Raw genomic sequence first — 26494 nt, forward strand, 5'->3', positions numbered from 1 at the left:
TGCTTGCTGGGATGCTGACTCTCTTCTACCCAGCTCCTGAGCACCCAGCGTCTATCTCTCGGCTGGGCAGAGCACCCACACTCCTGTTTGACCCCATCCTCCCTGAGCCCTCCCCAGGAAGAGCTGACTGCCCCAGGGAAAAGGGGCCCAGAGACCTGTGTCCTCCAGAGCTGGGCCCCACACAGCACCAGGGATAACCACACCCACTGCCAGCATCTGAGAGGCAGTCAGGGTCTGTCCACTCCGAGGGGCATTTCCTCGGGATCAGGCCATCCCCAGAGTTCAGTCGGAAGCTTCTGGATTTAAAAGGCCTCTGGGCTCGTTCCAGAACATTCCCGAATGCCAGAATCATCCTGTGTCTGGACAGCCCTGCCGGACCGCCTGCGGTGGTCCGGACTCACACTCCAGAACCTCGGCCCAGGGTTTTGCCTGACTGCCATGCTGCTCACGTGGGTCGCGCTGCCCCCAGTCTCGGCAGCCAGGAACTTAGGCAAAGGGGTCGGAAGCCCAGCGAGAGGTGGGACACCCCGCCGGCAGCGTCCTTCTCTGCTAGGGTACCAGGAGTGCCAGGAGGAAGCCACCACGAGTGTCAGAGTCAAGAGTGCATTAAAATGGAAACCGAAGAGGGCAAGGGACTATTGCAGCGAGAAGTGGCCTCGAAACGGAGACTCTGGGACCCAGGATTTCTCAGTCCCGTTTCCTCCCGCACGGCGGCTGGGGTGGGCACCAGTGCCCAGGGCCACCCTTGCCTGTGTCCCTGGGAGGGAGGGCAGAGCCAACACCTGTGTTAAGTCTGCGAAGGCTCCTCCACCTTTGGCTTCCCGCTCCCAGCCTGAGCCGTGCTCTCTGTCCCCAGGACTGCCCCCAGCTGCTGCGAGCGGACAAGATCCTGGTGCCGGTGGAGGTGATCAAGCCCATCACTCTGAAGGCCAAGAACCTGCCGCAGCCGCAGTCGGGGCAGCGCGGGTACGAGTGTGTTCTCAGCATCCAGGGCAGCGAGCAGAGGGTGCCGGCCCTGCGCTTCAACAGCTCCAGCGTGCAATGCCAGAACACCTCTGTGAGTGCCCGGCCCGCGGCCCAGGCCGGCGGGCCCCGCCCCCACCCTCCGCCCGGCCCCGCCCACCGGGCCCCGCCCCCACCCCTCCGTTGTTCTCTTCCAGAGCCTGACCAGCTCAGCTCCACAGGATGTTCCCCGACACCCACAAAACTGCTCAGCTTTCCCCCGCCCCGCTCCCCCAGCCCAGCCCCTTATGCCCGACCCAGCAGAAGGCTGGGCTCCGAGGTCGCCGAGTGTCTGCCCAGAGGTGGGGCCCTGTTGTGGCCAGGAGGGTCCTTTGCCCCAGATGAGGGACTGTGGGCAGAGGGGCTTTGGGACCAGGCATGGGGCTGCTGAGCACTATTTACCAGGTTTGTCCATCCTCCTTCCTAAGAGGTCTGGGCCCTTCCTTTCTTCCTTGTGTGAGCCCACGAAGGCCCACGCCGCCTTCACACCTACGGGGAGGCCATGTCCCAGCACGAGAGGCCTCTGCGACAGACCGTGCTCCTGCGGAGGGGCTGGCGGCCCGCATGTACTGCTCGCATCAGCACAAACCCTGCCCGCTCTTTAGAAAATTCACATTAGGTCCATGTTCGGGCTGCCACCTGGTTCCTGGGTACCGCAGTGAACCCTCACGGTGTACCACCTCCTGCCTGCCAGCACCCTTCCCGGTCACTCTTCTGCTCGCTCTCACTCTCTTCCTGGGCTAAGTCTATGCACCCCGATGCTCGCGGACACACATCTTACTTAGAGACCTGTAATGTTGTCAAGCTGTGAGAAACCTTCACGCTCTTCCCCACGGTGCAAAAGAGAAACTAGAGGCTGAGCAACAAGGTACATCTAGGCTGGTAGGGCTAAGAGGTATATAATTTGGGGACCCCTCTTTAAGAATTAACTATAATAAATACAAGAATAGACATGTAGCTCCATGCACCTCAGGGTGCCTGCCCTGCCCAGAGGGTAAATGACGGGCACTAGGGCACACGGCGAGCGAGTGGCAAGGCCAGGCCTGGGTCCGAGGCATCTCCTGTATCATTCCGCCTCCCGTCCATCCTCCTCATTGCCTCTGGGTGCGTACAAGCAGTGACCGGTTTTAGGGATGTGGTGTGGGACCAGGAGAGTCCTGGACAAAGCGTGCCGTGGGAGCGCGTCTCCCCTCCTGTAGGAAGCAGTGCAGGGGTCAGCGGAGCTCAGAGAGGCCCACGTGTTTGCCCAAGGCTGCCTCGCATCATAGGGACTGAACTATAACAACTGATCTCCCAACCTCTGTAACCCGGATGTGTCCCCGCAGCTCCCCTGGCAGCCAGGCTGTTTTGCAGGTCTCTGCAGCTTTCCAGATTAAATGTGCAAGCAAAAGGGAGATTAAATACCTCCTGTTTTTTTTTCTCAGTCCTGAGGCTAAGTGGGGCCGGCCCCAAGGGTTTGGGTCAAGTGGTTCTCCCCCGAATAAGCAAATCCCTGTGGGAAAAAGGCATCCGAGTCGCACATTTGATTCAGCAGAAAGCGGCTGGGGATTTCAGACCATGGAGAAAACAGCCTCGTGTCCTCAGAGAGGCCGCTCCAGGCGTCTGGGCCCCACATGTGTCAGGAGGGAGGACAGAGCCCGCGGCCCCTGACAATGAGTCCTCAGCTCCGCAGAGGCCACAGCCTTGGCCCCGTACTTCCGCTGACTCAGTTAAATAGGCAAGGGCACCCCGGAGGACAGCCTGAGCTTGTCCCACGAACCCTGGATTGTTCTTGGGGGACTGGCCGCGAACGTCCGTCTGAGGGGCTCATTGAGACCCGCCGCCCTCCTGTGTCCTTCCAGAATTGGAAGTCAGTTGTGTTCAGATGTCCTTGGCATTCCCTGAGCTGAGACCTGACCCAAACAATGAGCCTTTTACGGGTCACAGGGAACTCCTCAAATGTATGCGCAAAATCAGAACCTTTTGGACACAGATGGCAGCTCAGCAGCCCTGACAGGTGAGGGCCAGGCAGGTGAGGGACAGTCTCCTCCCTGATGCCTCCACAGGGTCCCTGGTGCTGGCTCCAGTCATTACCCGTGGGACAAGGTAGTGCTGGGCTCATAACACACCCCCTCCTCAAAGATGGAGAGGAAATTAGCAGCTGGGCACTTTATACCCCAGCCTCGGTGTTACCTGTGGGAGCGGAGTCTGATCTACCTCCGCGAGGATTGCGGAAGAAGACTTACTGTTGTTTCGTTGCCTCCGCGAGCTCTCTGGAATGGGCGCAGGAAGGGAGAAGGCTCCAACAGAGAAGTCCCCTGGGTTTGCGATGGCAGAGGGGGGTGGGTGACAAAGAGGTCTCAGAGGAGAGCACAGAGGGAAAAGAGATGCAGGAAAAGTCACCACGGGTGTGATGCTGGCTGGGGTGGGGGCGAGGTGACAGGCAAGTCACTTCCAGTGCACTCTTTGGGGGCAGGCCATGGGCCAATCACTGCAGCTGTCATGGGGCCTGTGGGAGGAGGACAGGACAGCTCACAGGCAGCAGTTGGAGAGGGAACAATTGTAGGAATTCCTGGCCTCCTTTAAACCAAAGTTCTAAGGAAAAAAATGTCAAGTGCTGTTAATAATAGTGCGTAGTATCCACCCCTTGGTCACCAGCAATCACCCGAGTAAGTGGGCCACAGTGGGCAGCTGACTGGCCGCAGTGCTGGCCGAGGCCCCGGGCTCCGGCCCAGCTTCCACTGACCCACGGTGGCCTCACATTTTCTCTTGGTGACCCAGTTTACCACATGCAAAACAGGGGTGGGGCGGCCGATGGTGAGGTACCTCGTCCCTCTTCCTGCTCTCCTGGAAGGCAGCTGGGAGTGAGTCTGCTGCGCCCTCTGGGGTCCTGGAAATGGACACATAGGCTTCTCATGTTGTTCAGGTTTGTTCGCCCGAAAGGTAGAATTTTCAAGCAAAATATCTCAGAGCTCGGGACAAGAGAATGGTTGGAAAGAATGTCCAAATTATAGAGGTCTTTTTGCTTCAGAAGGTAGAGAAACTGAGGTTCACACCTTCCCAAGGTCATGATCCATGTCATCCACTAGCTGGACCATGGGGTACCAGACTTGACTGAGACACTTAACCTCCTGGTGCCTGGGAGCCAGAAGCACTCTTCCTTCAGCTCTGGGCTTTGTGCAGATTAACTGCTAGCTGATTACAGAGAGCTCTGTAAATGCTAAGTGTCATGGAGGTGGGGAGTCCTGGGGGATGGGAGCCAGTGGTCCCAGCTCCCCGGCTGTCTGGCCGCCCCCTTTCCCTTTGGGATACGAGAAGGTATCCAGGAAGGAGAGTAACTTCCTTAGACATCGAGGGGGTGGAGCAGAGCAGCTGGGTATGATTTCCGTATTTCAGAATCAAGATACCAGGAATGGGAGAGAGAAAGAGAAAACAACACCCGGAACATTCGATCCTTAAGGTCTTTTATTTTCAGTTTTCTTCTTAAGGAAAATGTGCGCACACACGCACACGCACACCTGAACGCACAAGCGTTCTCATATGCATATGCTTCCAATGTCTGGCACATAAACGCTCAATAAATGGCTGCTATTATTATTCCACATAAACATAAACACAGGGAACACAAATATACTTTGTGCAGCATCCCTAAGTGTATACACAGAGATTAAAATACACCGTAATATCTGGGAGCTCATTCATTCTACATGACCGGCACTCTGCTCAGAGCATTGGATGGTTGTCCCAAACCCTCACAATGCCATGAGGCATGCGCTGTTTATAATTTCCACGGTGCAGATGGGGACTTAGATCATTTGCCCACATTCACACAGCTGGCCACCGCAGAACCACTTCGTGACAGTCCGTGTGGGTGCGTACACACGTGTGCGAACACACTTGTGCACACAGGCACATGCATGCCACACAGAATGCCTTCCTCTCTGGGGGGTTTCAGGTCCTTCTTGAGAGGGGCCTGAAGTTGCTATTAATCTTTGGTCAGCAAGCGCCTGGTCATCGCCTGCTACTTCCTCTCTGGGTCCTGGCCAGACCCAGGTCTGAGGGGCAGGAGCCCAGCACTGCCTCGCTGGAGCTGGAGCAGCCAGCTCTGCCCAGAGCTCTCTAGCTGGTCACCTGGGGGCCGCCCTCACCCCACTTCCCCTCAACCGCAGCCACGGAGGAAGGTGGCAAGGATGGGAAATGGAGCTTGGCTAGAAGAAATGGGAGGGGAAGTTTGCAAAAGTGTCCTCTTTCCCTCTCTCTTTCTCTGCCTCTCTGTCTGTCTGTCTGTCTCCCCACTGGGCAGTCCAATATGTCCCTGCTTCTAGCAGCCCGGAAGGAGCAGCGATTCATGACTTTGGCCAACACCAGAAACACGAGAGTTACTTGTTCAAAATGTCCCCCATTTCCTAAGACCCCAAGTCAGCAGGTCTGGGGTGGGTGGGGCCCTGGAATCCACATTTATCAGTCCCTCTAGATGATGCTGATGAAGGTGGTCCACGAGAACCACCAGTATAGAGCAGAAGAGGTTTCGTGAGAAAACTCAACATAACTTAGAAGGACGCAGCCTGACCCAGATGAACACTTAATCTTTGGGGGTTTGATGACTGAGCTGTAAGGCAAACAGCTTATGGATCACCAGCTGAGTTATGCACTGTTGCAGGGCTAGGGAGCTTTGCTGTGTCCTGTGGCTTATGCTCTGACCCTGGTTCCAGCCCAGGTGTCATAGTCACAGGGTGATGCCACGAGAGAGTGGCAAAACCACCACCATTGTGGCAAAACCAGCGAACGTGGCTCCCTGGCCTGGGTGCGCTCCCCGGGGAGTTCGTGAAAAACCTCAGAGCCCTCGGGTCGGGCCTGAGGAAAGCTACACCCAATCCTGCTTATGTTGCTGTATCAGAACATCACAATATACATTCACGTTAGTGCACATTCCGGAACCTGGGAACTTGGGGCGATTTCTCAGGTGAGGGTTATAACTGCTCCTTGAGAAGCCTCTAAGAATGGGCCACAGAGGCAGAGGCACCGGCGACAGCCCTGACACCTGCCCCCAGCGCAGCATTCCCGAGCTTCTGGGGCTCCGTCCCCTCAGTGAAGGGTGCCACAGCCAGCTGAGGAGGGGTGGGGAGAGGAGGGAGTGCCAGCTGCCTGCCCTAATCACCACCGACACCCCCACGTCCAGGCCCCTCCCCACCTCAACGCTGAGTTAAAAGAGCCCGTTGGCTCTGCAAATACCACTTTAAACCAAGTCCCCTGCACTAGATGCTTCCAGCAAATCGCCAGCCCTCATCCCCTCCTCCGCAGAAAACCGGTCTCAGTTCTGTTCCTCCATCCACCCCCTATGGTGGCAGAGTCTGGTGGAATAATGAGAAAATCACCAGGTAGGGACTGGAAATGCTGCCCAGGGCAGGCTGGAGCTCCCCCGCCCAGCCTCCGCTGGGGGTTGAGAAGCGTCTGCCGTCAGGAGACAGATGGCGACTGGCGTGCCCGAGGGCCGCCCCTCCGCCCCGCACCCCCAGCAGCACCTCACCCTGCACCAGCTCCCTGCCTCTTAGCACCACAGACCCAAGGCTGGGACCCAGCGACACTTCCTGGGGAAAGCCCAGCTGATGGGGGCGTCTGCAGTAGGTGGGCGAGTAGCTTGCTCAATGCTCCTCCGTGGACCTGCATTCCAAGTGGGTGTCCCGCCCAGCAGGCCTGGCCCTCCCTGACCCCAGCCCACCCACAGGTGTGCACCCACCCCCCATGCATGCACAGTCACGGTCAGTCGTTAGCCCCGTGTGCTCGTGAGGGCCCCGGGAGGAGCGCCCAGCCTCCCTGGGAATCTCGGTGACCCCGCTTTCTTCCTCCTCTCCTCCCCGGCCTGGCCGCAGTATTCCTACGAGGGCATGGAGATCAACAACCTGCCCGTGGAGCTGACAGTCGTGTGGAACGGGCACTTCAGCATCGACAACCCGGCTCAGAATAAAGGTGTGGAAGGCGGCCGTGGTGGGCTGGTCCGGGCAGAGGGAGGGGCGGCCCTACGCTCCCGGGCAGGTGTCACTGTGGGCGTCCCTCTCCCTCTGGCCCCAAGCCAGCCGTCTGCCATCCCCACTGCTCTGCAACTTGACCGTGGACTCAGCTAGGCAGGGGGCCTCGGGGAGTGGAGCAGAGTGAGCCGACGGGGAGGACTGTGGATTCCAGATGCGCTGCCCCGTCCTGTCCCATCCCAGAGGCTGGGACCGCGCTCCTTGTCCACACTCCTCGGCCCCTCCCAGCCCCCGACCCCACCCCAAAGTGCCTCTGCCCTTCGCCCGCAGTTCATCTCTACAAGTGCGGAGCCATGCGTGAGAGCTGCGGCCTGTGCCTCAAGGCGGACCCAGACTTCGAGTGCGGGTGGTGCCAGGGCCAAGGCCAGTGCACACTGCGGCAGCACTGCCCCGTGCACGAGAGCCAGTGGCTGGAGCTGGCGGGCGCAAACAGCAAGTGCACGAACCCCCGCATCACGGAGGTAAGCCGCGGTCCCGTGGGCCGTGCTCGGGGCCGGGGCCGTGAGGGCTCGCAGTGCCTGGCCGTGGCGCACGTGCCCCTGGTAAAATAAGAAAGAGGTACCCGTGTCTCAACAAAGGGACAGTGCCTGCCTCACATCTACACCTCTAGCACAGGGCTGAGCACGCAGTGGGTGCTCGATGCCTCTCGGCCGTGGCGGAAGCTGATTACAACCACAGAGCAGAAGACGTTGGAGGGAAGAAGAGGGAGAAGGGAGCTCAGCGTCCGCCTCGTGCACGCCGAGCATGGGCTGGGCGTCTGGCTCTGTGCGAAGTTGCACAAACGCACGTTATCTGATCTGTGAACAGTGGCAGTCACAGTGATAGGCCGAATACTCGTGTGGCGCATCCCAGCTTGCAAAGTATCCCACACCCCTCACTCCACCAGTCCTCACGACGTCCCCATCGCTCCCGAGGGCCGTCACCACAAGGGAGCACAGACTGGGCGGCTTACACAACGGAAATGTATGGTCCCTCCGTTTCGGACGCTGTGCAGTAGAGATCGAGATGCCGACGGCGTTGGTTCTTCTGAGGGCTGCGCGGGAAGGACATGTCTTAGGCCGTTCTCCTTGGCGTGGGGGTGGCTTCCTTCTCCCTGTGTCTCCACACCGGCTTCCTTCTATGTGCGCCTCTCTCTAAACTTACCCTTTTCATGAGGACACCAGTTGTACTGGGTTGCAACCCGCCCTTATGAACTCGTTTTAAATTGATGACTTCTGTAAAGACCCTTTCTCCACATAAGGTCATATTCTGAGGCACTGGGGGTTAGGACTTTGACCTACAGATTTGGAGGAGACACAATGCAACCCGTCATGCCTGCCAAAGCCAGGGCTATCAGCACCCTTTCCCAGATAGATAGATCAATGCTCAGAGAGGCCTGTCTCCTCTAAGCGAGTGTAAATCCAAGGAGTTCCGAATCCCAGGTCTCTCGAATCCTAGGTTAGCGTTCTCCTCACTGCAAAGGCAAGACACCCATAGGCATTCATTCCCTCGCCCCAGGGGTGCGCGGGAGTACACATGGGTGTCTCCCCTTCGTGTACACACTCCAGGGATACGTAAAAGCAGAAGGAGGCTGACTTTTCTGACCCAGCGACCACACTGTCACGCAAGACTGCTACCCGTGTGTCTGGCGAAAACGGTGGGACTCGCTTACTTCTTGGCCCGAGACCAGGAAAGTCACAGGGAGGAGATGGCGAATTAAACACACCTCCCATAACAGAGGCTGCTCACTGGCCCCCTCAGTGGCCCTCTGGGGAATGCGGAGAACCAAGGACTGGGCTGGAGATAAAGCTCCCTTCTCAGGACAAGCCAGGGCTGGAATATCACGCAGCTGCTGCTGCCAGAGGCCAGCGGCATTCTGGGGACTGGCTGGGCAGGCATTTGGGGAGAACATGGCCTCCCCGTTCCTGCCCTTCCTTTATATGCCCACCTCCCCCCCACACACACACACACGCACACACAGTAATGAGTCTGTGTCTCCGAAGAACCTGGGTTTCCAGTGTAATGGAAACATGCTCATGCAAACTCTTACACTCATGTGCATGCTTACTCACAAACGTGCACACCTGTATGCGTAAGCAGGAAGTATCTTGACTTTTGTAGGTGAATAGCCTCCCCCTGGCAAAGCTGCCACTTGGGGGTGGAGGGCACCCCAGCCTAGTTTCATTGCCTTCCCTCATTTTTCACTGTCAACCCAGGATGGAACCCCAAGTTGTGACCTTTGAGGGGTAGAGAGAGTAGGGAACTTAAGAGGTGGCCTATCTGGGCTTCTTCAATTGTGATCTCAGTGACATTGGCCAAGATCTAAGTACTGGTGTTCAGAGCTCCCGGGAATGGGAAATCTATCAGATGCCAGGAGAGGCTGGCAGAATTTTTTTCTGCCACTGAGGTCACTACTGTGGGTTGTCACAATTAGATCATGTGGCCTGGACGGAGCCCCCTCCAAAGCAGGCCCTTTGGTAGTTGGATCTCAGCATTCTAGTCGTGGGTTTTAACACCAACGGCAACATCTTTGGAATGAAAGCCAGCCATTTTGGCCAGTGCATGAGCGTAAAGTCTAAGTTAAACGCATCTTCCTTAGAAACCAAGCTAAACAATGAAGGTGCAGGGGTTGTGACAAAGGCTCTGCTCACGCCGGGAAGATGCTTGGATAATTGGGGTGTGCAGTACAACCACGATTCAAGAAACAAATATGGCTCTGTCACTGAAAAGTCTGCAAGGAAAAGGGAGACATTGTCGCTGCTCTCAGAGACCCTAGATCTGACGAGGACGTGGGTGGGGGATGGGAGGATGGAATCGCACACAAATGTCACCATGGAAGGAGCTCAAAGCAGGTGCCTGGCAGGGGAGGGGGCAAAAGAGAGTGAGGGAGCAGGAAGGGGGGGGGCGGATATGAATGCATTAATATCTGGTTATAGGAAGTGACATTTGAGGACCTTAAAAGATGGGTCGATTCCCATAGTATGAAGTGCCATGGGTTCATAGGGAGCTTATTCATTTTTCTGAGAGTGGAGCCAACACAAGCAAACAGCAGAAGGCTTCAATCCCAATTTTCTATGAATTACCTAGCAACGTTGTGAATCATGTTCCATTCTCTCTTCTATGAAATGGGAAGATGAACGAGGGTCTTTCAACGCTGCTCCTACAACCACACACAAACCTGACTGTTCTACCAGAAGCTCCTGTCCGTTGACAGTCTCGGACCTGGGTGTCCGGGTGGGCTTGGACCCAACTCATGGAATCGGGTGCAGATAGGACGAGCCTCCAGCTTTTCCTTGCCTCATCGGCAAGTGGGTGACGGCTCTCTCTCGGTGCCTGCCAAATTACCATGCTTCCTCCCTCCAGATAATCCCAGTGACGGGCCCCCGGGAAGGGGGCACCAAGGTCACCATCCGAGGAGAGAACCTTGGCCTGGAGTTCCGGGATATCGCCTCCCATGTCAAGGTGGCCGGCGTGGAGTGCAGCCCTCTGGTGGACGGCTACATCCCTGCCGAACAGTAAGTGGCAGCGCCCTAGACAGAGAGAGGGGAGGGACCATAACAGCCAACAACAAGTCGTTGACTTGTCATCCCTGGCCAACAACAGATGATCTGAAAACTCTTGGTGGGGGGGGGGGGGGTGAGGAGAATGCTGCTAATATTCTAGGGCATTGGGGGGACACCCATAACTCCCCAGTGCCTGAACTAGCCAGCTGCCATATTCCGGCAAGCATCAGAAGGGGAAAAGGCTAGGAGAGGAGAGGAAAGTGACTGTTACCTCCTCGCGCTGTGGGGGTGAGTAGGAGTGAGACAAACCAAAATTAAAATCTGTAAGAGAAGTACGAGTTCAGCTCTTTACCCCAACTCCCTCTGCTGTCCCTAACTCCCCACACGTGTCCTCCCCCAATCGTGAAAGAAGCTGACCCTGAGCTATGGACGCTGAAAACGAAACTCTACACTCACTCAGATTGTTTTTCTCGGTGAAATCTGCTGGTCCACTGAGAGGGTCATTCGACGAGTGACCTTGACCTCTAACCTACCTGGCGGAGGAGGTCTGTGAGTCATGTATTGCCTTGTAAATAAGTTAACACAATTTTCCAGCCCAGCAAACACGACCATGAAATGTTTCCCGGCACGATAGAATCTATATTCTATACCATCTTTGCCGTCTGTCCCTCCTGGCGTGAAACCTTGCCACTTGTCCTGTGCTCATAAGTTAGCGACTCTTGGAAAGGTCACCTTTAGGTAGGTCAGGGTGGTTTACATTTCTGCTTGCTGCGTTCTGCCCGGATTTAATGATTCTGGAACCATAAGCACTGGTATCTTCACTCGCTCCTGGTTTCCATTCGGGCTTCCTGAGATGCTCAAGGTAGATCAGGTGTTTAAAGGTTCCAGTCTTGGGAGGACTCGTGAACCTGGTCCATCATCACTTATTTACCCAAAGATCTTTCTGTGTCTCCTTCAACTTTCTGAGTCCTTCTTAGAACAAAACAAAGCAGGCTGCTACAGTTACACTGGAAATCGGGGAACTTTGCAATGCCTTATTCAAGACTCGAATAGTCAGATATAAACAATATATATATTATTATGAAGCCATGTGATTGAAATATTGTGATCCTATTGTGGTCGGTGGAAAAGAATTTTTATTCTGATATTTATATATCAAAAAAAGAATCCTAATATATAACTATTTAGTATGTAATAAAAGTAACATTTCAAATCAACAAGGAAAAATCATTCAGTAACTGGTACTGATTACCTCCTTGTAAAAAAATACAATATCTGGTCCTTATTTCACATTATAAACCAAAATAAATTCCAGACAGATTAAAAAGTTAGGTGTAAAAATGAAACTGTGAAAGGATTAGAAGAAAATGCAGGTGAGGACTTACCTGATTTCAAGAAAAGGAAGGTGTTCTAAGTATAACTGCAAATGAAAAAATTATAAAGGAAAAGATGAGAAGATTTGGACAATAAGACTTAAAACTTGTGCATCAAAAATAATTGTAAGTGGAATAAAATTATGAAAGATAAGCTGGGTATATGGTTATACCCTATTACAGTTAAGAGATACATTTTTTAACATATAAAGAGGCTTTATAAATAAAAGACAAGTATCACAAAATGAGCAAAGAGGATGAATGTATAATTCATAAGATATGCAAAGAACCAAAGGTCATATAAAAATGTTCACCATCAATAATAATCAATGAAAGGTAAAGTAAAACAATTTTTAAAAGTCAATGCTCAGTGCAGATGAGCAGGAGAAATAGCACATTCATACATTCAAACTGGGATGAACTTTCTGGAAGGCAGTTTGGAAATGTGGGTCAAAAGTGTTCAGCCTAGCCATAACACTCTAAAACTTCCCCTAAGTAACCAGAATGCAATATATATATATATATATATATATATATATATATATATATATATGCAAGAATGCTCATTTCGGCCTTATTTATGATAGTAAAAATTTAGAGGTAACTTGTATGTTTGAAAATAGAGAAGTAATCAATTCAATAAATTATTTTTTTCTGCACAAGACAGTAAACCACACAGACATTGAATCTGATATTATAGATGGATCATGAGCAGGAATATACTCAAGGTATATTAAATGAGAACACAGGCTCCCACGCAGAATACAAAATTTCTAATTAATTTATATAGAGAAAAGCCAGATGGAAACATGTACACAAAAATGTTGACAATGGATATTTCTGGGTGATGCATTTATGGGATGGATGTATGCATGGCAGGTGTTAAGTTCTTTCTTTCTTTTTTACCCCACTGAACATGTATTAATGATGTCATCTGGACAGAAAGGCATATATTCTTGTTGGATTCTCACCCAGAAGTTCTTTCTAAGAGAAAGAACCCAGAAGCCAGGAAGTAAAGGAATGAGCAACTGACCCACATTGATTGGCAAAACGATGGCCAAAGGCACTAAAACAAGGTCAAAACACAAGCGAGCGACTGGGAGAAACCAATGCAATATTTATTTCAGACCAAAGTTAATATTCCTAATTTAGCAGCTCCTACGAAAAGACAATCCATTAGCAAAACAGAGGGCTTCGGATAAGTCAAAGGAAAGGCTATATAAAAATTTTTTTAAAACACACACACACACATGAAAATATGTGCACCCTCCCAAGTAATCAGGGAAATCAAGATCTTTTTTTCCTATTGGAAAACCTTTCAAAGAACTGAGAATAACCTACCTAGTGTGGCAAAAATCTGAAGTGATCCCATTCGATCGCCTCTGACGGAGGTGAAAACTGGCAAAGCCCTTCTGGGCCATTATTTGGTTCTACCTATCAAACATTAAATGCACAAATAGTGGCCCAGCAAGTTCCCGCCTCAGAAATCTGTTCTAAGAAACACGTGATGCTTAATGGATAAGTTCGTTCGTTTTGCAGGATTATTTGGAGTAGGAGAAAACTTGGGGTAAGTTAAATGTGCATCGATAGAAGGGGGGTTGAATAAATATTGGTGCAGTCAGTGTGAACTACTAGGAAGCTGTGAAAAAGAATAAAGCGGAGTCGTGTGTAGAGGGGCACGAGGGAAAGTCCGCGCTGTGCCGCTGAGTGAAAAAAGAGGGGTTCGGAACCGTGGGTAGTTATGCGTTACTTTTATTTTTATTGTATGTATATTGTGTGTATATATGTGGTATTTATACTTATGTGTGTGTGTAACAGCAAACACAGATATATACACACGTGTGTATGTGTGTGCAAATATAAATATATATATATTTGGGCAAGTTGCCTATATTTATGTTATATTTTTGTATATGTTATATATTTGCATGGGTCTAGAAAAAGGTCTGTGAGGATATATACACTACTGCAAGGAAGGGGCTTGTGTAGGTATGGGGCCCAGGGGAGCAGCTGGGAGTCCCGTGACCCTCCTGTGACCCATGGGGTCTGTCCTCTCCTCGCTGCAGGATCGTGTGTGAGATGGGGGAAGCCAAGCCCAGCCAGCACGCCGGCTTCGTGGAAATCTGCGTGGCCGTGTGTCGGCCTGAGTTCATGGCCCGGTCCTCGCAGCTCTATTACTTCATGGTGAGTCCTGGCCACGCGCAGGCCACTGACCTCCTTACTGTGACTGCTGGCTCCTCTAGAGCTCTGTGGGCAAACCCAGAGCGCGGTGATGGGAGTGCTGTCCTACAGCTCGTGACCGCACGGCCTGGGAAGCCTGGAACGCCTGCTTTCAAGTCCGAACGGCGCTGTGCCTGGGCTGCGGCTCCGGGCAGCCGCTCGGGCTCCAGGCCCCGGCACCCCTTCTGTCTGAGTGGTGGGCTGCGCATCAGGACACCTGGGCTTTGAGGCCTGGACTGAACCCAGCAAGTTGCTTAACCTTTCTGTGCCTCAGTGTCTGTTTCTAAAACAGGGATGATCACAATAGCACCTCCCCATGGTATTGTGAGAATGACGTAAACTAGGTTTATCGCTTCTCATGTAATTGCCCGTGTGATTTCTATGATTGTCACCACGGCGACTGAGCCGTGCCCCGCCCTTCCCGCTGTACACTCGCTGCTCCCCAGAGTTTCCATCCCGCCACCCCCACTCATCCCACCTTCCTCCTCACCACCGCCACATCTCCTCGGCACCCTGCTCCGCATTCCTCTGCCCACGGCATTACCCTGCTCCCTGCATCTCCCTCTCCGTCCCAAGCCTCTCTGCAGATCTCACTCAGCACTCCATTCCCTCCAGCTCGGACCCTCCCTGGCCCTGCAAAGGCCGCCTGGCCAGCTCCTGGCCGTCCTGGGTGGAAGGTTCTGCGGGGCAGCAGCTCTCGGAACCCCTCAGCTGGGCGAGGACGGGGGTGCTGGAGACACAAGCGCATCCCCTGCCATGCGCGCTGCATCTTTTCCAAACTGTTTTACCATCCGGTTAACTTCTCAGGTTAGCGAGAGCTGTGATGGCGTAATTTCCTCACGATGCTCTGGGAAGCAGGCAGGAAACCCGAGTAATGGATTTTACACCTGAGCGTCAGATGCCCTGAAATGTGTCATGGGGAGCTCAGTTGTCATCTCTCTCTCTTCCTCCTTTCCTTCCCCCTTCCTTCTTTCTTTCCTTCCTCACCTCCTTCCTCCCTCCTTCCCCTTCTCCCTGCATTCATTCATTCCTTTTCTTCTGCCTTCCTCCTTTCTCTGTTCAACTGACAACCATTTATCACCTTGCACAATACCTCCCACCAGATTATTTGATAAATACTTGCTTAATTGGCTGCATTTTAGAGTATAATTGGATGGCCCTGGCCTGTCGGTGTCTCGATGATGGATCGGACCCCAGACGGCCCCGCCCTCAGGAGGCCCACAGTCTAGAAGGAGAGATAAGATGGAGGACTTGCATGCAGACATGAATGGTGGTGGGACCGACCTCGGAGGACTGTGCTTCAGATGCGTCTTCCTGCCTGGGCCCTTTCCTCTGTGCTCCCCTAAGTCTACTCTTTGAAAACCACCTGACCTTATAAGCACAGTTGGCTGTCACCAAACACACACGGGAACTCAGACAAAAGAAAACACGTATGTAATGGATCGAATGGATATGTAGTTTTACCAATATTTTAGAATCTGTACCCCTACCTTCTTCTGGAAAGGTTTGAGGGAATTTTTACGTGAAACTCAATATACCTTGGGACAATTAGTGATAAATGCACACATATTTACAGAGTATGCACATATATTGTGCATTACATATATATTTATATACACATAAATTGTTATTCCAGAGAGCTGAGAGAATAAGAGGGAGAGAGAAAGAGAGATTGAGATAGGGAGACAGCAACCACGCTCACCAGGTACATGAGTCGTGTGGTCCGACACGCTACAATTGAGCATGAAATTTGGCTCCGAAATTGCCTGGCAGCTGTGGCAAAAGGCAGACCACACTGCGTGGCCCCAGCAAGTCAACTGCCAGGAAGAGAATTTATCCTGTGGTCCCGCGGCAGTGACAGAGTGGACAGTACCAGGAGCAGCCACCACCTCACTGAGCAGATGTTTCCTTAGGGCCTTAGCTGTCTCTCCCACCTCTGTGATCAGCTCACAGGGCGACGCCCCCCCGGATGTCCCGCCGTCACCTCCACGTGACCCACCCAGGCTGCCAGCCCTAATTCTCCCCCGTTACCTCGTCCTGGAGATTTGCTTTTCCCATTGTGCGGACCGCCGTAATGGCCTCCTTTGATGCCTGCCTTAGGCCGGAACCCGTTCCAATCCATCCACCAACTGCGAGATATCATCTTCATCATGTCGGCCTCCACCTCCAGAAGAGCCCAGCGGGCCCACTGCCTCTAGCTCTGGTCCCCGTTCCTTGGCGTGGCCTGCGCTGTCCATCCAATTCTACTGTCCCAGCTTTGCGTGGGCCCCTTTCCTTCTCCGCCTCCTCCCCGCGTTGCCATAAGCCATGTCCTCCCATTCTTCCAAGCCCTGCTGACGACCCTCTTGTCAGCCTTCTCCCCGGGGTGGCCCTGCTCCCACTTATGTGAGATCTGTGGCATCTGCCTGCATTGGCACTGGGCGTCGCCTCCCGGTGGCCCTGCTCCTGTCAGACCAGTTGGTCTCGGGAGACGAAGCTCCGTTTATTGCCTCCTTTGCTAGCCCCCATGGTGCTGAGGCAGTTCCGAGCCTGCCTGCCTGCTGGAATATCTTGAGCGCCTTTAAGCAAAATGCTCTGGAGCCCCCCTGAGCCAAATCACACCCAACAGGTGGGGCGCAAAGCTCCCCCAGGAGATTCTATCTGCGGCCTGGGCTGAGGTCCACTGGCCTAGAAGTAACGACGTTTATTGAGTAGCTACCATGTGCCTGCTGATATCAGCTCTCGGGCTTAACTCATACACCTTCTGTATGGTAGATGTTCAGAGCCCCTTCTGCTCTCTGAGAAGGCCGGTCTTGCCTGCAGGATTGTTTCTGCCCAGGGCTGCAGGGTGTGGCTGAATGTAGGGTATTAAGCGAGGCTTCCTGGAAGGAGCCAGCGAAAAGGCAGAATACAGTTTTCTACGTCGATCTTGAGGAGTGGGAGGCTGTTCCTGGGATGCGGTGGCATGGACGTGCACCTAAAGATGGGAGCAGAAGGGAGGAAGAGGAGGAGGCTGACGGGGGTGGGGGTGGGAGTGGGGAGCCGCAAGGCAGGTCAGGAGGGTTGTTCCCACAGGGCAAAAATGCAGTGGTTCAGTGAGTCCCTGTGACTCAGATTTGTGTTGCTTTTCTAGCGAGGGGCATCTCTGAGGAAGTGTCCTGGTGCTTGCTACATGTCCACTCAGGAAGAATTTGAGGGAGAATGAATGGTAGGAGGGACCTCAGTCACCTTCCAGACCCCAAACTGCATTTAAGGGCTCAGTCTCTGAGGCTCTCCCCACAGAGCTCCTAGGGGTTCCGAGTGGGAATGATGGGCAGAGGTCCTCATGAGTCTCACCAGGGAGTCGTGAAGGGACGTAATGACCCTCTTACGCATGCCGGCCCCTCAGGGCCCTCATTGCCTTTCCGCTGTCCTAGGCAGCTGCAGGTAGGACAGTCTGGGCCCCACCCAGAAGCCCACAGTTCCTCCGGAGTCCAGATGCAGCTGGGGAGCCCATATTTGAGGGCGCCTCTTAGGACCTGGGGCACGCTGGAAAGCTCTTTCGCGGGACCAAGGTTGGGGGCAAGGTTCAGGTGTCCCTCAGTTTCTTTCCACAAATCAGGCCAGACTCTGTGATGCGTCCTGGCCTTGTCACCAGTCCTGTCCCTAGAAATCTCCCCGGAGGCAGTACTTTTCCCCTCCCTCTACCTCCATCCATGGAGCCACGTGAAGAGGTAGCAAATAAGGTAGGATTTGATTTCCCGTGCAAACCCACCGTGAAATATTTATGAAGCATGTCTTGAATAATTAATACTTTTGCACAACTTTAAAACACGTCTCCACATCAATTTCTCTCCGACCCCAGAACGATGCCCCCCTCCCCCCCCCCCACACACCCCTTTCCCTTTTCTCTCTGGGGAGGTCAGTAGGACTCATCTGAAAGCACTCGCTTTACAGACGGTGGGGACAAAGACACCACTTGTGGGCGGAGACACCACTTACAGAACCAAAAAACCGTTAGGGGGCTTTGAGAGACCCACTTTCTGACCCAGCTCCCTGATTTTGTGATCAGAGACGTTAAGTGACTTGTCCCGAGGCACACAGCGTGACCCAGGCGGAGCTGAGAAAGAAAGGCTCCTTCCGCACCTCACCTCATACGGTCTGGGTCTCGGGCTGAGCCAGTCGCACAGCCAGAAGAAGGCTGGGAGTCTGGGCTGCCAGGCCCAGGACCCGCGGGGACCCGTGCGCGGCGCACGCGGGCGGGCGCGGCAGTCGGCGCGAATCCCTGCGCATGTGCCCTGCGCGCGGAACGGGGCGCGCGCATGCCCGGCCGCAGGCTGCGGGCTTCTCTTCTCGGGTGTCATCGATCAGGCCTCTCAGTGGGGATGCTGCCTGCTGGCTCCGAGGAGCCGAGTGGATTCAACTTTCGGCGCAGAATTCTTTGAGGGGGGTAGAGAGTGGGGATGGGAGAGGGAGAAATCTTCATTTAAATGCAGATACAGACTTCTCACCTGGGACTGCAGAAAGTTTTTTCCATTAAAATGCTAATGAAAGAACGCCCTGCAACTCCAAATCCTCGCGCCCCACCCCCACCCCTCGCTTCCCCCAGTGACTCCTCCTCACTCAATCCACTGACCCTTCTTTGCTTCTCCCCCTGGATTTCTCTGGGGGGCACTCGCGTCCCACCGCTCTGGCCCCCAGGGGCTTTGGGCCCCTCTCTGAGAGGCCAGTGGAAGGAGCAGATCGCCTTCCAAAATCAAATGACACTGGAAACTGGAGAGGGGACGAACAGCCAGAGGCCGAGAGTCAGATCTCAGTCGGGTGCCACTCTTCCGCTGTGTGACCTTGGAACCCTTACTCAAGGTCTCTGAGCCTCGTCAGTAAGATAATACCTGCCTTGTAGAATTGATAGGGCAGTTAAATTACTTATATACATTTATTATATATAAAATTACTTACATATATGAAATTATATACCCTGCCACTTAAAAAGTCAGTACATAGCAGTACATTATCATCATCATCATCATCATCATCATCATCATCATGCAAACTCCCAGGGGGAGAATGGTGCCAATCCACGGAAGCGTAAGGAAACGGGCTGGCTCTCTGGGAGGCCACCATTAATAAGGATTCCAGAAGTTGGCACCTGGGCGTGCGGGCGGTGCCGCCTCAGGCCTGCCCAGAAGCCCCCTCAGCCTGTCCGGGTTGTGTCAGGCCAGATCCTTTCCTGCACAGACGCTGACTCTCTCGGACCTGAAGCCCAGCCGGGGACCCATGTCCGGAGGCACCCAGGTGACCATCACGGGCACCAACCTGAATGCGGGCAGCAATGTGGTGGTGATGTTCGGGAAGCAGCCCTGCCTGTTCCACAGGTAACTCCCCGCGGGGCAGGCCGCAGCCTGGGGCGGGGGAGGGGCAGGTAGGCGGCAGGCCCTCCCCCACCGCCCCCAGCCCTCCTCACCTCTGGAAGTGCTTCCTCCTCCCTGGAAAGTGGCTGTTCTCTTTGGGAGAGGGCCTCTGGGCACGCCTGGCTACGGAGGTTTGGCTCAGTCTGGGGAGACCCTCCAGGCACCCCTTCCCCAACGGGGCCCTTGCACTGCTGCCTACCATTTCGCCTTGGTGCCCTGTACCGCCCTCTGTGCAGAGCCCCGGGTTCCACAGGACGTAGTTGTCCATCTAGAGCCTCTTCCCGGGCTGCCACAGTCAGCTGGGACTGCCCGGAGCTGGTGGGGACAGCAGCCCCAGCTAGCTAAGACTGACTCTCCAAAGGCAGCTGAACTTTCTCTCCCCTGGTTCCACTATCCAACTCCAGAAGGGCCTGCCTTCCATGAGCCGGGAGCCTGGGGGACAGGAAGAAGCTGGGAGTTGCGTCTAGTGAAGGACTCTAGGAGATGTGGCAGGAGATGTGAGGTTCTGTGGAAGGACGTTTTCCCAGGGGGAAGCCATGCTGAGTGCTGTGACAGATCTGAAGTCAGACCAGGCCAGGCCTTGCATTAGTAATGTTAAAGAAAAACTTATTGTGACACTCGCGAACATGGGAGAAAAGAATATGTTCAGGACCGTTATAGTAGGTGTCACAATAGAGGAGAGAGCTAGGACTCAACTCCAAACATGGCAGACGGCTGGGGATTTACACTCAGCAAACAGCGGGGTCACCGGGTAGAAAATTACTGAGAGGAAATGCTAAGGGTAGGGCGATCCTTACTAAACCAACTTAACGGGATTCTAGCTGAAGACCGGCCATGGTGGGGACATTATCATGGGTGGGGACAGTCTTGCTAAACTGATTTAACAGGATTATTGCTAAGAATGGGGCTAGGCAGGACCCAAAGAGAGGCCTAGTCTCAGAGAAGGCTCAGAGGAGCCTGTCATTGTACCCGAAGCAGTGCCACCCCTGCCTGTGAGGTGCCTGACGGGCAGGGATGGGGTGGGAGGGCCCTGCGGCAGGACCACCGTCCCTCCTCCAGCCCCAGGAGCCCAGCGCCATGCCTTCCCTCCCTGCAGGCGCTCTCCCTCCTACATCGTCTGCAACACCACATCCTCGGATGAGGTGCTGGAGATGAAGGTGACGGTACAGGTGGACAGGGCCAAGATCCACCAGGACCTGTTCTTCCAGTACGTGGAGGACCCCACCATCGTGCGGATCGAGCCAGAGTGGAGCATCGTCAGGTAGGAGCTGCCCGACCTCCCCTTCCTTCCTCAGCTCTCAAAAGCCAAGGAGAGTTCTGGGGGCCCAGTCCTGCTGTGGGGACTGATGGACTGGGGTGGGCCGAAAGCAACCCCTACATCAGAAGACCTTCCCGCCCTGGCTGCCTCCTTCCACTGAGAGCTCCTCTGAGCAGGACCCGGCCCTGGAGGCCAAGCTCTGACCCGTCAGAGCCCACAGCCTCTCATGTGAGGCTTAGTCCTGTACTTGCGGGCTACGTTCCCATCTCACAGTGACTGTCCTGGGCGGGTGTCAGTCCCACTCCCCTAAACCTCACAGATATGGGCAGTAGCTCAAGTCCTGCTGAGGAGCGTAGGAGAAAGAGTCAGATCAGATCCAACTCCTTGGCCCGCTCTGGGAAGAAAGCATGTCCTGACCCCCGGGGTCCAGTTCGGATATATCCTCTGTGCTGCTGTAGCCTCCTGCTGTCCTTTGTCTTAGCGCCCATGACCGCTAGTTGCCATGGCCGCTTAGTCGTTCTGCAGACTCCTCACGGGCAGGGACTGGGTCTTGCTCCCTGCTCTTTCCCCAGTGCCGGACACAAGTGTACAGAACACGTTTCCTATTTGGAGGGAGCCAGCTCGCTGATGCAGAAAGACCCTGCCAGGCTCTGCTAAGCTGTCTTGGGTCGTTTGCATAATCTTCCAGGGTCTCCACCTCTGGAGTGATTCACCTGGGGCTTTGGAAACTCCGGATCCCTAGGGACCCCCTGGGCACTGGCTTGGTAGGGCCTGAAGTCGCAGGGCCTCGCCTCGGGGAAGGAGCTGCAGGCAGGCAGCACGAGTCTGCTTTTCCAGGCCCTGGCGAACATGTGGGGATGAGAAGGCCCTGCGGAAGGCATCCTGGCAGCAAGGCCCCTGGCGATAATGGGAAAAACTGCTGCATCGCAGGCCGAATGGGGCATGGAACGAGGGGGTGGACTCAGAAGGAGTGGGCTCAGCCCAGCTCCACCGCTTACCAGCCACGTGACCTTAAAGGTTACTTAACTTCCCCGGGTCCAGGGTTTCCCATCATTAACTCCCTCTCAGGGCGCTCGAGAGAATTAAGGGAGGTGCCCATGCACAGTGGAATGCTGGGTCAACTCCCTCCTCCTGCCAGCCCCTCGATCCTCAGCCTTCCCACTGTCTGCTTCAGCTTGGGTCTGGTGTCAAGGGGGAGGGGAGAGCATGAAAATACGGTTTCCACCAGCCAAGGCAGGGGCTCAGGGATGAGTTCAATCCAGGGAACAACCTTTTAAACCAAGAGTCAGCAAACTCCAGCCTGGGGCCCAAACCTGGCTGTCGGCCTGCCTTTGTAGATAACATTTTATGGGAACACAGCCGCGCTCATTCGTATATGTTTTATCTACAGCTGCTTTCTCACCACATCAGCAGAGCTGAGTGATTATGGCAGATCACATGGCCTAGGAAGCTTGAAATATTTATCCTCTGGCCCTTTACAGAGTTTGCTGGCCCTGGCCTTATACCCAAGGAAAGGCAGCCTCTCCTGGGATGAGATTTGGTTGTCCTTAGTTACTCTCTAAGGCCCAAACCTTATAAGCTTTAACCATAATCCTAAAGCAGATGAAGAATATAAGGCATGGAGAGGGGAATAGCCCGTGAAACCGCTGCCCCCCGAGCTGGGGAGTCCGGGAAGTTGGCAACTCTCTGAGAAATTCGCAGCCTGGTTTAATTCCAGTCTTCCTCACGTCACCGTCACGGAAATAGAGGTGCCATCTCTCCTGGCGCTCAGCAGATGACCCCGAGTCGTGCACACATCAAGAGGGAACCGGAGGCCCATTCTGGGTCTGCCAGCGACTCTAGCATCTCAGCGCAGTTAGCAAAGCCCACGACGGGGTGGGATTCTGCACGATGCTTGCCTCTGTGTTGCTTACAGCAGCCGGGGCTACTAAGGAACAGCGGTGGGGAGGCATTTGATACGTGTATGTCGAATCGATGATTGAGATCCGGGGACAGCTGGCCATCAGAAGCTCATTCCTGGGCCGAAGAGCCTAGTAGTTTCACAGGCGTCTTCCTGCATGCATGTACACGAGTGTGTAGGTGCGTATGTGCACGTGCGTATGCGCATGTACACGTGAATGTGTGTGTGTGTGTGTCCTTGAGGGGGCAGGTGGAGGCGAGAGGAAGGGAGGAAAGTAACTGAGTGTGAAGATGGGTGACTGCAAAGGGGTCTAGATAAATGTGGGTGTCCAGGATTCAGTACCCACCAAGCTTGTAGCTACCGAACTGTTACAGAGAGCAGGATTCTCCTCGAAGATGCTTCCTTGGCTGTGGATAAGGTGCTTCCTTACTTTGAGTCCCTAGGGTGGTAGCTCTCAGGCCCTGCCTACTTTTCGGCTGCCCTGCAGTAGGACAATGACATTCAAGTTTCCTTTGAAGTGGGACACAAAGGTGGATCTCCTGATCTGTTCCTGTCAGCAGCCTCTGGCTGACACCCCAGGGTACCGGAGACCTGGGTCCAGGAGCATTTCGCATTTGCATCCTAAGAGGAGGTGCCTGAGCATCTGGGCCCCTGCCTTGCTCGGTCTCAGGGGACTGAAGTCCGTAAGGTGGAAATTTATGGTAGAGTTGACCTGGAGCAAGGAGGCCATGCTCAGACCCTGAAGGGTCTTGTAGGCAGAGGTCTGGTCCATTAGACCAAGGCCAGTGTGACGAATTTCCTGAGACTGGTGAGGGCTGGAGGAAGACACACCAGGGGGCCACGCAGAGGCAGCTGGCTGGGGTCAGGAGGCCTCGGGGCGCCAAGAAGGCTGTGCTGCAGATCCGGCCTCCACGGGGTGTCCCTGCTCTGAAATAGCTCTGCACAGGATGGCCGGGGACATCTGGTCATCACTGTCTTCGCCTTGACTGCTGAGAGCCCATCCTTATTATTAGTCAGTCAGCTTGTCATCATTGTCCCCATGAACACGGTCATGCCTCCCGGTTACCGTTGTCTTTAACGTCAAGCTCAGCCTGATTGATTATCATCATCGTCCTCGCCGAGCGCCATCGCCATTCCTGTCCTCATGCTTACACGCCTCCTTCTTTCTTCCCGGTCAGTGGGAACACACCCATCGCCGTGTGGGGGACTCACCTGGACCTCATACAGAACCCCCAGATCCGTGCCAAGCACGGGGGGAAGGAGCACATCAATGTGAGTCTCGATTTTCGGGGTCACGGGGCCTGCCCACTCAGCATGTTGCTTCCTCGAAGGGTGTGGGGCCCCCAAGTGCTCAGGAAGGCCCTCCCCAAACAACGATGGCCCATCTCGTGTGGCACCCTGATCACTGGGATGGCGGGATAAGGAGGAGATGTGAGGGCGTAGTCGCACCCTGAGGTACAGTCATGGAGGGGCAATCACTTCTGGGGTGTCTGGGGGTTTTACACCCTTATTCCTCCGTCCTTCCAACCCCCGGCCCTGCTCCGCGTCGCTGCCGCACCCACCGCGGGCAAAGCGGAGCTTGGTGCCAGCTGCAGAGCTTGTTTCTTGTTGCCCAGCTTATTTCTTATTGCCCTGGCTGCAAAGGACCCACGACCTGTGCATAAATGTCCCACATCAACACCACGCTGTATGGCAGTACCGCGGGTGACCCAGTGGGTACAGTGGGGGGCCCTGTGTGTGCAGAGATACGCAGCATGGTCCTCCCTGTCTGCTCCCCCACAGCTCTGCGAGGTTCTGAATGCCACCGAGATGACCTGCCAGGCTCCGGCCCTCGCTCTGGGGCCCGACCACCAGTCTGACCTGACAGAGAGGCCCGAGGAGTTCGGCTTCATCCTAGACAATGTCCAGTCGCTGCTCATCCTCAACAAGACCAACTTCACCTACTATCCCAACCCTGTGTTTGAGGCCTTTGGCCCCTCAGGAATCCTGGAGCTCAAGCCCGGCACACCCATCATCCTGAAGGTAGACAGGCTGGCAGAACAAAGGGAGGCCACTGCGTGGCAGGGGGTCTGTCTGTTCAAGGCACGGAAAGAGGCCACGAGCCATGGGCTCCTGCTACATATCGTGGCTGGAGTCCCTAGCAGAGGTTGCGTTATAGCCCAGAGTCTCTCTGAGTTTGTAGCGACAGGCACACTCTCTTCACAGGCCACGGAAGTCTGACCCGCCCTGGCCACCTGACTCCCAAGCTTGGTTTGTCCCCTGAGTCCGGGACCTGGCAGATCAAAGGCTCATACTGCTTCCTCTGATGCAGCCCTTTGCAAACCACCGTATAGGGTTCCTTTGGCGCATAGATAGCAAATTTTAATTTTAACTGCTATGACAATTCGAATTAGCCGATAATGACTGACTATGGTTCTGTGTTGAGAAGGATTTCGAGGCTGCATTTGGGATAAGCTCCAAACAGTGCCTTAGTTATTAATTTTCCACTGAGGAAAAGGGAATGATACCGTGTGTGCTATGAATTTTTTGGACTTATTACAAAAGGTGGTTTCTCCACCAGCTCACCAGCAGGATGGGGCCTCTGGGTGGGGGGACGTAGCCCCCAACCTGTGGCCGTGGCCCTGACTCTGGGGTGGCAGCTGAGGTTTTCCTGTCCGCCCAGGGCAAGAACCTGATCCCGCCCGTGGCTGGGGGCAATGTGAAGCTGAACTACACGGTGCTGGTCGGGGAGAAGCCGTGCACCGTGACGGTGTCGGACGTGCAGCTGCTCTGCGAGTCCCCCAACCTCATCGGGAGGCACAAAGTGATGGTGAGGCTGGCGGGACCCCATCCTGGACGGAGCGAGCAGAGGGCTGCTGGGCGTGAGCCGTCCAGCTCCATCCTGAGCCACGGGGGCTTCCTGGGGGCGGGCGGCGGGGTATCCTGCCCTGCTTCCGAATTTCCTCCTCGCCACTCGCCATCCCTAGCTCCGTCTCCCTGTCTTACTTCCAGCGTCTGTTTTCGGCACCGTTATTCCTTCCACGCTGGCCGGTGCCACAATGAGGGCAATGCGAAAATTCAGTGATCTGCCAAATCACCTGTCGTAGGCAAGAGGACCTCCCGGGAAAGGCCTCCGTTGACCTGGGGCGGTCCGTGATGTCACGTGCCTCCGTCATGCACCCTTAAAGTGGGATGGCTCTTCGGAGAGCTGCTCACTGATGTCATGTCAGGCTTTTCAGATCTCGGTCGTAGTGGTGTCGTCACGAAGATGACCACGTTAGCTCCTGACTGAGAGAACGTGTGGCTTTTCCACCGTGGGGCGGCCCGCGCTGAGCTGTCCAGACCCCTTCTCATTTGCTTTTCCAACCAAGGATGGTCCTGCTCCCTGGAGCCATTGTCCTCCTCTGACCCTGGTCACCAGCTCGTGGGCCACGTGGGGCTGGGATGCTCTGTCCCCCCCACGCCCAGCTCCCTCTCGCCTGCTGTGTCCCCAGGCCCGTGTCGGTGGCATGGAGTACTCGCCGGGGATGGTGTACATCGCCCCGGACAGCCCACTCAGCCTGCCCGCCATCGTCAGCATCGCCGTGGCAGGCGGCCTCCTCCTCATCTTCATCGTGGCCGTGCTCATCGCCTACAAACGCAAGTCCCGCGAAAGCGACCTCACCCTGAAGCGGCTGCAGATGCAAATGGACAACCTGGAGTCCCGCGTGGCCCTGGAGTGCAAGGAAGGTACTGAGTGGCCGGACGGCCACAGCCCCATGCCGGAAGCTGGGTGCGCGTGTGCGTGCATGTACATGCATGTATGCGTGTGCATCCGTGTGTGTGTGCGCACATTGTGTGCATATGTGTTTGCATGTGCATTGTACATGTGTGTTTGTGTGTGTGCATGTGCATGCATGTGCGCAC

At 54.7% G+C, this 26494-nt stretch overlaps 1 protein-coding gene across 3 annotated transcripts in view; it reads left to right on the plus strand.

Annotated features, from left to right (window-relative positions):
• Positions 1-26494, plus strand: part of PLXNA4 (plexin A4) — a 424868-nt gene that overhangs the window by 350881 nt on the left and 47493 nt on the right. For all 3 annotated transcript variants that reach the window (XM_016148741.2, XM_016148739.2, XM_016148740.2), the window contains exons 10-20: positions 857-1057; positions 6852-6948; positions 7278-7468; positions 10350-10501; positions 13929-14046; positions 19279-19415; positions 20548-20712; positions 23788-23881; positions 24392-24631; positions 25272-25418; positions 26083-26317. In XM_016148741.2, the coding sequence (XP_016004227.2) occupies positions 857-1057; positions 6852-6948; positions 7278-7468; positions 10350-10501; positions 13929-14046; positions 19279-19415; positions 20548-20712; positions 23788-23881; positions 24392-24631; positions 25272-25418; positions 26083-26317 (1777 nt within the window). The remainder of the gene's footprint in view (positions 1-856; positions 1058-6851; positions 6949-7277; positions 7469-10349; positions 10502-13928; positions 14047-19278; positions 19416-20547; positions 20713-23787; positions 23882-24391; positions 24632-25271; positions 25419-26082; positions 26318-26494) is intronic.

This window comes from Rousettus aegyptiacus, unplaced genomic scaffold, assembly GCF_014176215.1.
Source record: "Rousettus aegyptiacus isolate mRouAeg1 unplaced genomic scaffold, mRouAeg1.p scaffold_m13_p_13, whole genome shotgun sequence".
NCBI lineage: Eukaryota > Metazoa > Chordata > Mammalia > Chiroptera > Pteropodidae > Rousettus > Rousettus aegyptiacus.